The sequence below is a fragment of the Peromyscus leucopus genome, chromosome 1 (genome assembly GCF_004664715.2).
Source record: "Peromyscus leucopus breed LL Stock chromosome 1, UCI_PerLeu_2.1, whole genome shotgun sequence".
NCBI lineage: Eukaryota > Metazoa > Chordata > Mammalia > Rodentia > Cricetidae > Peromyscus > Peromyscus leucopus.
In genome coordinates this window covers 74,138,816-74,153,181 of record NC_051063.1, presented here as the reverse complement: position 1 = coordinate 74,153,181, position 14,366 = coordinate 74,138,816, and the positions used below count along the sequence as shown (strand labels likewise).

At 38.9% G+C, this 14,366-nt stretch overlaps 1 protein-coding gene across 9 annotated transcripts in view; it reads right to left on the bottom strand.

The window, feature by feature from the left end:
* Positions 1–14,366, bottom strand: part of Ate1 (arginyltransferase 1) — a 135,672-nt gene that overhangs the window by 28,334 nt on the left and 92,972 nt on the right. For all 9 annotated transcript variants that reach the window (XM_037209967.1, XM_028868163.2, XM_028868170.2 and 6 more), the window contains one exon: positions 28–148. In XM_037209967.1, the coding sequence (XP_037065862.1) occupies positions 28–148 (121 nt within the window). The remainder of the gene's footprint in view (positions 1–27; positions 149–14,366) is intronic.

Below are 14,366 nucleotides of genomic sequence, written 5' to 3'. Positions count from 1 at the left end.
TCCTGCTGAGCTCTGCTCTAGACATACCTGCTTGTGGGTCCTGGTTGAAACGGCAGTACTTGGAGTTGTCAAGAGAAGGGAGGCACTGCTCGATGGGCACCCAGACATACGTCTCAGGACACAGCAAATCAGAAGGTCTATATTGACCCTAAAGAGAAGTGAAGACAAAAGGCACAGACATTACAAACACTAACTCCTGAGTTCTAAGGCTCCATGGGGCAAGGAAAGGCATGGTAACAGGAAAGCTTTGCCATACTTAGAGAACACATGTAATGCAAGGCTCTCTAATACATCAACATTTAGCAGGCTATACTGATTTGGAAGTTAAGTTTTTACTCTTTGAAAAGCTAGTGAGGAACAGAGCGAAGCTTCTTTGCATATATTAGAGAACCATACAAAGCCATATAAGCAAACTTGTTTTCAAAAGTAGAACTTTACTGTCCTCAGTCACTAATTTTTTAGTTTAGAGACTCAAGGCTGATAATATTCAGTCCATGCAAATGTTTTAAAAAGTCCTAGTAATATACATCTACTAACAATCTAGTGAATATACAATAAAAAGCTTAAAAAGTAGAAATTCTAACAAAACTTCTGTAATAATAAAACTTCAAAAATTCTATTTTAGAAAAATACGTAGATCAGTTACATACTTCAACTGTGCAACACTATACAATATTTGCTGAAGTAAATAAATCATTCATTTATGGATAATACATAATTAAGAATGATACAAACTGTAAAAAGCATTAGTGAATTTTTTCAGAAAACCAAAGCTTTTATGTTCTCTGAATTTGTTCAAAATTCCAAATGTCTGAATATTAAAATTCAAATTTGATATACAAGTTAAAATCTAGTCTTTTAAATTTTTTACAATCCAGTGTAAGAAATTACTTCAATATAAGGAACAACAATCCAACCTAATTTCTCTTGTATTTACTCAATGGCCTCCACATGATTTTTGAGCACTCTTCACTTCCCCTACTGACTAAAAGTGTCCCTTGCTAAATTCCTATATATACTGAGTTCTCGGCTTGTCATGTACCAGGGACACATAGTTTTCAATGCCAATTTCATGTTATTTTTACTCTTTGGTAAATCTAGTCTCTCATCACTCTATTTGCAGAATCTTCTCCATTTTGCTTTATCATCCTAGAATTCTCAATCTGGTGCAAAAATACAACCAATATGATTTTAAAAATGAATAAAAATTGAACAGCATATTTTCATGTAGTGAAAGAACGTTTGAGAATCCCCAAAAATATCTAGTGAGAAAAGTGTGTTAAAATAACAATGAAACTCCCAACTGTCCAAACAACCCTATTCTCTAACGTGAGGTGGAGTCAAGGCAAACATTGAGGGTAACTAGACCTCACGTGACTCGGAGTCCTGAAGGCTGAAATAATGGACTTTCCCTTTAAGTACAGTCCTTATGTACACACAGGTTCATGAACAAACCCCCGGAACGAGGGTCTGAATCTAACAACCCTGACTAAGACTCAGAGAGGCAGCAGTACTGCCACAAGAAGGTGACAAAGTCATGCTTTTAGAGAACCGGCAATGAGTCCACTGGAGTGACCAAGGGGCACCCACTTTGGGTCCACAGAAACTGTGTGACAGGCACAACTCCTCAAACACCTGGGTTCTCACAATGTTCTCTGAAGGTCACAGTCACTCATATCAGAGTTCTACATTTACCTCACTAAAAGATCAGAAATATATTTTAACTTCTTCATATCATTTGAAATCAAATTTGCCAATTAAACGCTATTCTCCAAAGTATAGGCTTTTTTCAATACTTCAAATATTCTCTCAAGCCATCAAAGAATGCAGTTTTATGGAATAAACTACTCTGAAATATTGTGCTTTCTAAACTAAGCTGGCTAAGTTATGTGACTGAAGTGTTTAGAGCTCAATTCAGAGTCACCCATCACACAAACGAAAACCACAGGGATGTGAAAGCTACCCTGCCTGTGCCCTATTGTAAGAAAAAACGAGAGATGTTTGTATTAAGAATGTAATTACTTAAGGATTTGGACATACTTTCCTGGGGTCAAAAGAAAAAAATATTTAATCAACCTCTAAGTATACTCATTCAGATTGAACAATGAAGTAAAAGCAGATTAATTCTTTCCTAGGGTGCTGACTTTTCGGTAAATAAGAAATGTGAGTTACCACAGCTTTCTGAAGTAGTAGCTTTCAGAATTTTGAAAATGTAACATCTTTGACAGCTTATTCCACGGCTTTTTGAGGAGTTCTTTCAAAGTGACAAAGAGTTCAGAAGAGAAGGGAGTAGAGTCCGGGTTGCTATAGAAGAGTTCCTATTTTCTCCAAATAGAGCTGTAATACTCAGTAATTGTCTTTTTAGTGGGAACTGCTTAAGGCTACTTGGAAAATGAGAAAGATTACAACATGGCCATATAATATTTCAGTCAATTTTACTAGGTTGTCATAGAATAAGAATTTAGAAAATGTTAAATCTAAAACACTGTGCAAGGACAAACCCTCCAAACCCTAGCTGAATACATTTCCTGCTCCACATCTATTAGAAAAGACTGTCTTCCGGAAGGGGGACTGTTTGCTTTGGTTTTGGTCAATGCAATGAACAAAGGCATTCTCACTTGCATGCTTTAGCCCATAATTTGAAGGTCATTGCCATATTGGTCTGATTTTCCAACCTATCAAAGAGCCACCAAATAAATTATGTAAAAAATATTAGTCTAAAGCCGGGCGGTGGTGGCGCACACCTTTAATCCCAGCACTTGGGAGGCAGAGCCAGGCGGATCTCTGTGAGTTCGAGGCCAGCCTGGGCTACCAAGTGAGCTCCAGGAAAGGCGCAAAGCTACACAGAGAAACCCTGTCTTGAAAAACAAAAAACAAAAAACCAAAACAAAAACAAAAAAATTAGTCTAGCAAAGTAATCAGAATTCAGTCTAAAAACTACATTCATTTTTGATAACCAGGGGTTAAAATATCTCATCATCGTGACTGGAGTGTTGGTTTGGTGGTTAAGAGCACTTGCTGCTCTTCCAGAGGACCCGAGTTCAATTTCCAGCACCCATGTGGTGGCTCACAGTTATCTGCAACTCTAGTTCTGGGGGTCCAACACCTTCTCTGGCCTCCACAGGCAAAGACATATGTACAGGCAAAATACTGGTAAACATAAAATAATTTAAAAAAAACTATCTCACTTTCACATCCTACTCAACATGTATGTAGATAGAGTATGTAAAGTATGGCAGTAATCTGTAAGTAATAATAGACTTAAAAATAAACTGATATCTTACTACTTCCAGTGAAACACAGCAAACAGCACTTAGGCAGTTTCCTCCAGTTAAGACATATCTAGTTAGAAATCTGAATTTCTAAAGGCAAAAAAGTGTCTGATGACATGAAGCAGCAGCAAGAAATGATTCTAGCAAGCTCTAAGCATCAGTTTTGTCATGTTTGTACTGATGGGATTCATAAACTATCAAAATCTCCCCCATTATCAAAGGGTCCAGTTTCTTTACTTTTTCAAAGGTGTACAGCCATCATCCCTGTGTATTTCTATCAAATCCTAAATAAACCTTAGATTCATGAGCCCCCAGTGCCTTACCCTCCCACAGTGTATAGGCAATCCATTTAAAAATGGAAGGCCTGAAGAGATGGCTTAGCAGTTAAGAGCACTGACTGCTCTTCTAGAGATCATGAGTTCAATTCCCAGCACCCACATGATGGTTCACAACCATCCGTAATGATATATGGTCTCCTCTTCTGGCCTGCAGAACACTGTATACATAGTAAATAAACAAATAAGTTTAAAAAAAAATCTAGAATATTAAAAAAAAAAAAAAAAAAAGAAGGCCTGAAAGTGGGTAACGGAGCTCACCACCAAGCCTGGTGGCCTGAGTGCATCCTAGAATCCACATGGTGGAAGGAGACAACCAACCTTCACAAATTGTTCTCTGACTTCTACACACATACTATGGCATACATGAATCCCACCCCGCCCCCAACCCCTGTCCAAAATGTTTTTAAAAATAAATAGTAGCCGGGCAATGGTGGCACAAGCCTTTAATCCCAGCACTTGGGAGGCAAAAGCAGGATCTTTGTGAGTGTGAGGCCAGCCTGGTCTATACAAAGTGAGTTCCAGGAAAGGCGCAAAGCTACACAGAGAAACCCTGTCTCGAAAAACAAAAACAAAAACAAAAACAAACAAAAAACAAAACAAAAAAACCCAAAAAATAAATTGTGTATTATTTCCTCATACTGCCAGGCATATTTTATTTCCATGCATGCTTGATCTGCAGCAGAGCCTGTGGCACAGTCTACAAGGCCCTAGATGATCCTGGTTTTCTGCAGCTGCATCATGTCAGTTAGGCTACACGGGTTTCTTTGGAGCCCCTGGAACATGTCAGACCTGTGTATACCTCAGGGCTTCTCAATGTCTCTCTGGACTGAGTCATTCTTAGCCTGTTTTTGTTGTTGTTGTTGTTGTTGCCTATGTTTATATAGAAGGGACTAAACCCAAGACCTTTACGCATGTTATACAAACCCTGTACTAAGGAACTACATTAAAACCCTGGCCTTCTTTTTTCTTTATTTTTAAATTATTATTATTTTAAATTATTATGCAACAGGGTCTCACTAAATTGTACTGGGAAGCCTTGAACTTGGAACCCTCCTGTTTCATACTCTTGAGTAGCTGGAATTACAGTCCTTCACCACCAAGCTCAGTCTTATCTACTTTAAGTTTTTCTCAATGTCACACTCTCAATGAAGCCCATCAATCCTTCTTACTATTTTTCACCTGTAGGCCATATCAACACTCTTGTTGGTTTTTGTCAATATGTACCTATCTAAAACTTCTTGTTATAATGCAGGGTCAGAGATTTTATTTTCAGCCTGAGCTTATCATTGATGTTTAGTAAACAATGAATCTAACACCACATTCCACCTTTCTTTTTTATAAACATAGTGGGTGTCCTGATTTATGTACTAATATGACATGCAGGAGTCAATCAGTATTTATCGAATTCATACTCTGGATGCAGCTCTACCATCCCTGTATTGTATAAAATAACTAGCTTCGTTCCCTTTAGAAAGCCCAAATGCTGAAAGGCTAAGTTCACTATCATGACAAGGTCTATAAACGTCACTGAAATTAAAGAGGTTTCATATTTAACGAAGTTAGAAACTACCCGCTCCTGTCAATTTCACTTTTCCTCTCAAAGCATTTATTTTTTAAAAACCTTGCATTTTCTTTTCAAAGAAGAGCATGGTGTTTCCTATTAAGCTTCACTAAATGAAGACAACAGAGGGAGGGGGTAACATGCAACTTGAGGAAGAGCCTCTTCATTTTTGTTGGTAAAGATGGTAATGTTTTCTTCCTGTGTTGGTTAAGAGCACAATCCTCAGGCTGAAGAGATAGCTTAATGGTTAAAAGCACTTGCTGAAATTCCAGAGGACCTAGGTTCAATTCTCAGCACCCACATGCAAGTTCACAACTGTCTATAACTCCATTTCCAGAGGATCCAACACCCTCTTCTGACCTCCGCAGGCCTCAGGCATACATACACATGGTGCAAGACATACAGTAGGCAAACACCTATACACATAACATTTAAACAGCATAATCCTCATATTATCTGAATCAAATCTTGTGACAACTTTAAAAGTAGCGAAAATGGCATTCTTTCTTTTCGGTGGTGGAGGCAAAATACTAGGGAATAAACCCAGGACCCATTGCTAAGACAAGCACTCTACCCCTGAGCTACATTTCCAGATCTCAGACATTACTATTATAGAAATAAAACAGCAAGATCATGTGCTGTGGGATGTTCTGTACGTTAAATGTGTTGCTCTGATTGGTTAATAAATAAAACACTGATTGTCCAGGCACGAAGTATAGGCAGGACAAAGAGAGAAGAGTTCTGGGAAGTGAAAGGCTGAGTCAGAGACGCTGCCAGCCACCGCCATGACAAGAGAGATGTAAGGTACTGGTAAGTCACAAGCCACGTGGCAACTTATAGGCTAATAGATATGGGTTGATTTAAGATATAAGAATAGTTAGCAAGAAGCCTGAGCCATTAGGCCATACAGTTTGTAAATAATATAAGCGTCTATGTGTTTATTTTATAAGTGGGCTGTGGGACTGCCAGAGCTTGGCGAGACTGGAAAGCAAACTCTCTAGCTACAATCATGCAATGTCAGTGATGAGCTATGAACTATTCTATGTTTCCTTTGTCATTCCATAGCTTAATCTAAAATTATTCACAATTTTCCCACATAATTTACAAAATAACCTCTGGGTCTTAAACTCAAAGCCAGTTCAATACATGCACTTGGCATTCAACAAAAGAAGATAAGTTGAGTCTTCCCATATGTTCACTACCTATGAGGAAAAGAGGAGGCAGCTGTGTCCAGTGACTTGCTGGACAGTGGCCCAACAGTTGTACTGAAAAGAATGAGGACTATACACAAGCTGCTGGTGAAACTCAAAGGCTAAAGGCCCAGCTTTCTCTGGAGCAGCAGCAAAGGTCCCTAAGCATTATGTCTTAAAGGCTAAGTAGCATCCTGGGGAGGGGAGTCGGTGACAAGTCCTCACCAACAGCAAATACAGATTGAAGACCTGCATCACTGTCTTCCTCTGGCATTCCAAATCTATGTACATCAAAATTCCATCAAATAGGAGATGAAAAGTGAAACAACTGTTTCATCTTTACAGCTAGTTATGTGGTCCTGTGTCTTCATGGTCCGAGCAAGCTTCAAAAACAAATTTATCATTAGCTTTGCATTTAAAATGTTAATGTTGAATTAGTTATTAAGAATAACTCCATCTTCTCTCTGAAATATATAAAAATTTCCATACAGTCAAATTCTTTGCCACTAACTTTCCTCTTAACACAGACTGACACATTTGAAGCAAGCTTCAAGCTCATGAATGGATCCATATATAATCTGGTATTATCTGGGGAAATATCATGAAATTTGGGGCTTTAAAATGGCATTATGCTTTCTTTCATCTTATTTCATCTCCTGTCTTCCCAGATTCCCATCAAAGAACTGCTTACAACTGAATACACAATTGATCAAAAAAAAAAAAAATCAAAGAAAGTTGTAGTCTTTACATTATAATGGAAAATGCCCTAAACAATCCAAAACAAAGCAATAAAATGAGTAAACACTCCTCTTTAAACAATCTACAATGTTAAAAGAACTATTCTCTGATTGTAAACTAAATCCAGAAATACAGCATTTTAATTTCTAAAGGCTTTAACATCTTTTCAAATTTTTCTTTTTGGCCTTTGGAAGATGAAGTATGTGAACCCTTATATATTTGGGGGCCACCAGCGCGTGCAAAACTGAGATGCAAAAATCCTCTTTGAATGTTGCATTTTTCTTTATGAAAGTTCAAACATTTAAATGAGAAGTTATTTCTTTAATTAAAGTTAAAGGATTTGAGATTTTGTTATTTTTCTCAGAAAAAAAAATCAGAGAAAAGTAAAGAAATGCTTTCATATGATATTCACCCAAGTTACATTCTTGGTGTTTAATTGGAAACATCTGGGGATGGGCTTGGCAGATTGTAATAAAATTGAAGTTACCAATTCACACCCTGCCATTTTGAGGGTATTTTGTTTTTACAGTTTTCAAATCAAAACCAAACGGACTTTCCTTTGAACTCTGGTCCCAAACCAAAGACCTTTATGAGATTTTACTTTCAAGAATACTTTGTCAATATTTTGTGAAATGGGAAGGATTTCATGAGCATTTGAGAACAGGCTAAACTGGCAGAGTCTGTTTTGAAAGTTCAAGTTAAATTGAAATTTAAGTATATAAAAAAGATGAACTCACTGAACATGCACAAACCACTCACTCCCTTGCCCCTTACTGAATACCAGTGGCAATGTATACAAGAGGTCTCAGGCATTTTAGTCTTTTATCAGGCAAAACGTATCGCTATCCCACTTTCCGCAATAAACCTATTGACTTTACTGAAACCAATTGCTCTAACACTACCTAAGCAAAAATGTTTCAAAACGACCCACTAGAGTGGGCTGCCCTGCACAGCCTGCCCCTCAGGTCAGAATTCAGGCTTATTAAACCCAGTCCCTTCCCTGAAAGACAACACCAGTGGAATCCCATCCTCAGAGCACTGCAGCAGACCCTTGCTCCTGACTTTGTTACATAAACAGAGATTGACTTTATCAGTCCCCAAGAGAGTGCTTTAGACGTAACTCGAGCTGCTCTGTTCTCAAGAACTGTGGTTGTGCCACACTCAGCTGGTGAGTGTGCTGGGGCCAGTACAGACAAAAGGCCTAAACATCTGAATCCATTTGTGCACCCCAATTCTGAACACCAACAGATGGACTCCATGTGCTGCTAGACTAAGCTTTGAAATTTTAAAAATACATATTTTTTCCCCTGACAAACAGAAAGTAATGGTATTTTGTGGTTCTTTAATTAAAATCCAAGCGTTCTCAAAGGCTCCAGGACTAACTTTAAAGCTGCTTTAAGACTGGGCTATTTATTTTGCTATTGGCAAATAATAGAGAATAAAGATTCTAATTCAGTTTTAATCACAATCTTTGCTTTTACTTTGGAAACCCTGAGTTAATCCTTTTTCTTCTGGAAAATACAAAGGAAGCTTGTGAAGAAAAGATTCAGAGAGTCAACTTACAGTGCAAATTTAATTTTAACTGAAGGGTCACAAGTTGAAAAGGATAAGGAAAAAAAATGAATGAATCAGGACCAAGAAAATAATATTCAGAGAAAAAAGTAAAATTCAAAGCTTTATTTTCTGTTAAAGATACATGAGGGGGCCAGGGAAGGGAATTGATTCACCATCCTGGGGAAGAGTTCATTCAGGTGTTTATCTGCTTTTTCAGGCCTCAGAAATAGCACTTAGTGGCCCTCGGTCTCCACTACCTCAAAGAAGCCACTGTCATGTGGCCAGCAGTGAGGAGACTTTCAAGTTCTCATCAAGTCCATTCTCCCACTGCAACCAACAGGACCAGGCCGTATGGATCCTTGCCTGCAGCCCTTTATTGGCTCCCCAGTATCCACAGCAAAGTGGGACAATTTCTTTTTCAAGTAAAGTGCTTGAAGGTGTTTATGTGAGAACTGTGATTTTACTTAAAGCTGGTAAGGAATTATACAAGATGAAAACCCACCACAAACTGAAGAGCCTGAATTTTATTTATCACAACACAATCTGCCTAGATGTCTATAAAGTAATTCATATTGTTCACATGTTCCCTAAGGAACATCCACAGGGTACATACAAATCCAGACCTCCAGTCAGAGCTCCTCACATAAATCAGGGATGCATCTGAGCACATGGCATTAGATAAGGTTTCCAACTAGCCTCTCACCTGGGACACACCAGCCCAAGGTTCAATTCTCCGGGGAACTGTGTGATGATGTATTGCTGTGATTGGTTTAATAAAGAGCTAAATGGCCAATAGCTAGGCAGGAGAGAATAGGCGGGACTTCTGGAGAAAGAGAAGAACTGGAGAAGAATCTAGGCACATGGGAGACACAAGTGAGACACTGAGGAATCAGACATACAGAATGAAGGAGACGTAAAAAGCCATGTGACAGAACACAGATCAAAAGAAACAGATTAATTAAAGTTTTAAGAGCTAGTTGGGAACAAGCCTAAGCTAAAGACCAAGCTTTCATAATTAATAATATGTCTCTGTGTCATTTTGGGGGGCAGCGGTTCAAGAAAGTCTGACAAGAAAGCTTGTTACAACTGGTGCCCAATGTGCGGAACATAAATCCACATAGGGCCTGAAAAAGCTGAAAAAAGTTCTCAGTGTTGTCTGGCTTCATACAGCCCTGGGCACAAACACCTGCCTGCATCAGCAGCAACACAAACACCAGTTTCCCAGAGCTAGGATGATTAGGCACGGTTCCCAATGCTGCCTGCTGACTGGAAGGGGTGGAGACAGCCGCCAGTGCCATGTGATAAACTAGCCACTTGGCAAGGATAACCTAGCAGTTTAAGGTCTGGCTCATGCGCTCAGACTAATGCTGCAAACATACGGAGAGCCAAGTCCAGACAGAGAAAACCTCTGAGCAGGTACAGTATGCTTGAAACTGTGCTCAAAAAAAGAAAAAGAAAAATGGGTATAGACAGTCATAGCAAAAAATAGTTTAAAAATAATAAAATGTTAAAGAAAGAGTAAAGTCATATAAAAAGAATAAGTCACATAAGGATGGGAAACACAAAGGGTGTCTGGATGCATTTTTGACTTTGAATTTTTTGAATGCTAATGAGCAAATGACAAATGCTGCTGAGAGAGTGGATTGTGGAAAAAACTACTGAATTAAACCAACCTATATATTTTATGGATGTCTTAACTTTAGAATGTAGGTCAGAAAATGTGTTGCCTTGTGAGACAGGTTATGATTTTGTTTCCACTGAAAACAAAAAGCTATAGATTCCTTCAAAATTAATAAAGGTCAGATTTGACTGAAAGAGATCTCCTGAAAATATTGGCTACAGACATGAAGGGAGAAACCAAGAAAAACTACAAGACAAGTGACATATATGCTGATTCCTCTACTATGGAAACAGCTCTGAGACTGGATGAGACATGATAATCTTACTAGCTACAGAGTCCTCATGACTTATTATTACATGCCATCATTTCATAGGGCACAGATGGAGATTTACATTAGTTTGATTATATAGTGCAAACAAACTTATAAAGTTGAAAGGTGCCTTTTAAACTGCTCAAACACAGAGCAGAAAATCATCTTTAGCTGATTTGTGCACACCACACATTCCATACTTATGTGACTGCAGATATGTAAGTTACCTTTAAAAGTTTGTGTGTTTTCAGAACAACAACAAAAAAAAGACCAGACATCAATGAAGACGAGTAGCCCAAGTGATCCAGCCTCTCAGAATGCTTCTACTGCAGTTTCTTCAACAATGGGTATCCAGAACAACTTTAAAATGGCTAGCTGAGATGGTCCAGCCTCACAGACTACTCCAGCCAGGACTTCAGACAAGCCTTCTATTTTTCCATTACACAGAGATTGGACAACAAATGACATAGCTAGCTCTCCCAGGACTTGAACATTATCCCAATTTTCTCAGGGTCCCCAAAAGACGCCATCACCCACAGAAAACAGGAAGCAGTCTAGAGAACACGATGCCCACATATGGGGTGGTGGATGGTTTTTGGTTGTTTTGTGGGTTATGGATGCTTTGTCATTGTTTAGGGGGTTGGTTGCAAGTTGTTATTGGTCATGGTCAGGGAGGAAAACTAAACAAAGGAGGTTATATTTGGGGATCTTTTTCTAAAAACATAAAAAAGGGGGGTATAGGAATGATAGGATAAAAGGGTAGATTATTGAATCTACTTTTAAACTAAAACGCAACTATTAATCTCAAATGTTTTACAGTGGTATGGATTTTTGTATATTGATACAAATTTAAGGTTATTTTTGTTATACTACATATATGTTTCTATTCTTGTTTAAGATATTGTGCCTATGTAGCTCATTTAAAAAATGTAATATAAAGTTTTAGTCCTTGAAAGCTATTATTACAAATTGTTTAGGATAATTTAAAAAATGAAGGTTAGTAGTTAGTCATCTATAACAATCAAATTCATGAGCATGTTAGGTATGTTTTCAAGGTCAGAGATATATTTTGGATAAATGGTCTTCAAACATTTCAGAGATCTACAGAATACGGCATTTAAGATGTTTTAATAACATAAGGCTTTTCGTGACAGTGAGATATCCCCTCCTGGCAGCACCAATTTACTTCAAAAAAGGATATTGGGCATCAAAGAACCTCCATATGGAGTTGGTTTTCATTATGGCAAAGTTAACCACTGAGCAAGAAACTGTCCTTGTCTTGATTGCTGACAGCATGCTGTCCAAACTGGATGAGCAGGACACAAAACAAGATGACTGCCAAATTTTGCCAAGACTAGGTAAGACATTCTTAGTTAATCATCATGGCTTGCTCAACCTGCTTTCATAAAGAATGTAGAACCACCAGCCCAGAGATAGCACCATGTACCATAGGCTAGGCTCTCCTCATTGATCACTAATCTAAAAAACACCCAACTAGGTTGGGGGGTGGGCAAGGGGGAAAATATTGAAAAAGACTACTGAAAGCAGGGAGCATTTCAGGGTCAGGTAAAAACCTGGCACAAATGCTGTGGAATAATCTTCTTGTACACTGTAAAGATTTGTCACGCAAATTGGTTTAATAAAATGTTGATTGGCCAGTAGCCAGGCAGGAAGTATAGGCAGAGAGACCAAACTAAGGATGATAGGAAAGAGAAGGGCAGAGTGAGGAGTCACTAGCCAGACTCAGAGGGGCAAGAGATAAATGTGCCATGCTAATAAAGGTACCGCCACATGGTAGAGCGTAAATAAGGAATATAGGCTAACTTAAAATGTAAGAGCTAGTTAGAAATAAGCCTGAGCTATTAGCCGAGCACTTATAAGTAACATTAAGCCTCCCAGTCAATTATTTGGAAATACCTGCCAAGTATTTGGGAACAGGCGGGTGGGAGAGAAACGTCTGACTACACACAAGGGAATCTGCCAGGAATTTATAAGGATGACCCCAGCTAAGATTCCTAGCAACAGCGGATATGTAGCCTGAACTGGCCATCTCCTGTGACCAGATTGGTGCCTATCCCAGTTGTCATCAGAGTGGTGTCATCCAGCAACTGATGAAAACAGATACAGACCCACAGCCAAACATTAGGTGGAATTTGGGGAATCATAAGAGGAGTGGGGGTAAGAAAGGATTGTAGGAGCCAGAATGTTCAAGGACATCACAAGAAAACTCACAGAATCAACTAACCTAGGCTCATTGAGGCTCACAGAGACTGAACTGACAACCAGGGAGCCTGCATGGGACTAACCTAGGCCCTCTGTGTATGTCACAGTTGTGTAGCTTGGTTCTTTTGTGAGAATCCCAACAGCAGGAACAGGGCTCAACTTTTTACGGGCTTTTGGGACCCTACTCCTCATACTGGGCTGCCTTGCCCAGTCTTAACACATGGGGAGGTGCTTAGTCTTACTGCAACTTGATATGCCATGTTTGGTTGATATCCATGGGAGACCTGCCCTTTCCTAAACAGGAATGGAGGAGGAGTGCATTGGGGATGGGAACAGAGGGGCTGTGTGTGTGTGTGTGTGTGTGTGTGTGTGTGTGTGTGTGTGTGTGGTGACTTGGAGGAGAGGAGGGAGGGGAAACTGTGGCAAGGTATAAATTAACAAATTTATTTTAAAACAAACAAATAAAAAACAAAGAAAACACCCTACAGCCAGATCTTATGGAAACACTTCCTCAATTGAGGGTCATTCCTTTTATATGATTCTAGCTTGTGTCAAATTTGACATTAAAACCCAACACACTCTCCTTGAAGCCACATGCAAGGAGAGCCTAGTTGTGCACAATAGTTGGAAGGACACTCAGATTAGGTTCTCCCGACCCCCGCCCCCTGCCGCCCTTCAATGAAGGGATGTAAACACTCAACAAGCCGAGGTGAGATTATCTTTTGTGAACAGGCACAATTGAACTCCTCAAGATGGCAGATGTTTGCTTCCGCAGACAGTACTCTACAAATACCAACTGCCCAAACCCCAGGCTGAACAGTGCTCTGCCTTGTCATTCTCTCACTTAATGGATCCATGGTTAAATCCCGACCAGTTACTAGACTTCACCCTAATGTTTTGGGCATGCCCTGGTGAACTCTGCCAGTTTGGGATCTCAGTGGCCTTGTGATCAAGGGGAAGACAAAATTTATGGTAATCACTACATAGAAACATAAACTTATACTTTGTAATTGAAGTATGACAAATGCTACCCAGAAAAACCAAAGCAGAACAAGAGGGAAGCCTAAATCAGACACAGAAGGTAGGGGCCACTGTTCTGGGAATATCATCTAAATTTCTACAAAGTACACAGTACAACTCAACAGTCTGTTGAGGTTCTGTCTATATGCTGTTTTGCCTACAACATCATCCTTTTTTTCCCCAAACCCCAATGTATTATTTCCTAAATATATCAGTTTTTTCATTTCTTGTGCCTAAAAAGGCTTTTATGGATCAAGTTTTCAATAAATACTTACTGAAATTCTTATTAAATTAAGATGAATTGTGTTCAATTATATTTCTTGAAGAGAATCTTAAAAATAGATGGGCCTTAATCTTTCTAGTTAGTAGTATTCTGTTTCATTTTAGTATTTTGAAAAAGAAGAAAAGGTGGGAAGAAAAAAATTAAGTGAGCCAGAAAAGGCTAATTATTAGTGAAACCAAGATTTGAAAGGTAGTCAGGATATTCTTTTCCTGCCTAGATTCTCCAGAAAACATCAACAGAAATAAAACACCTACAC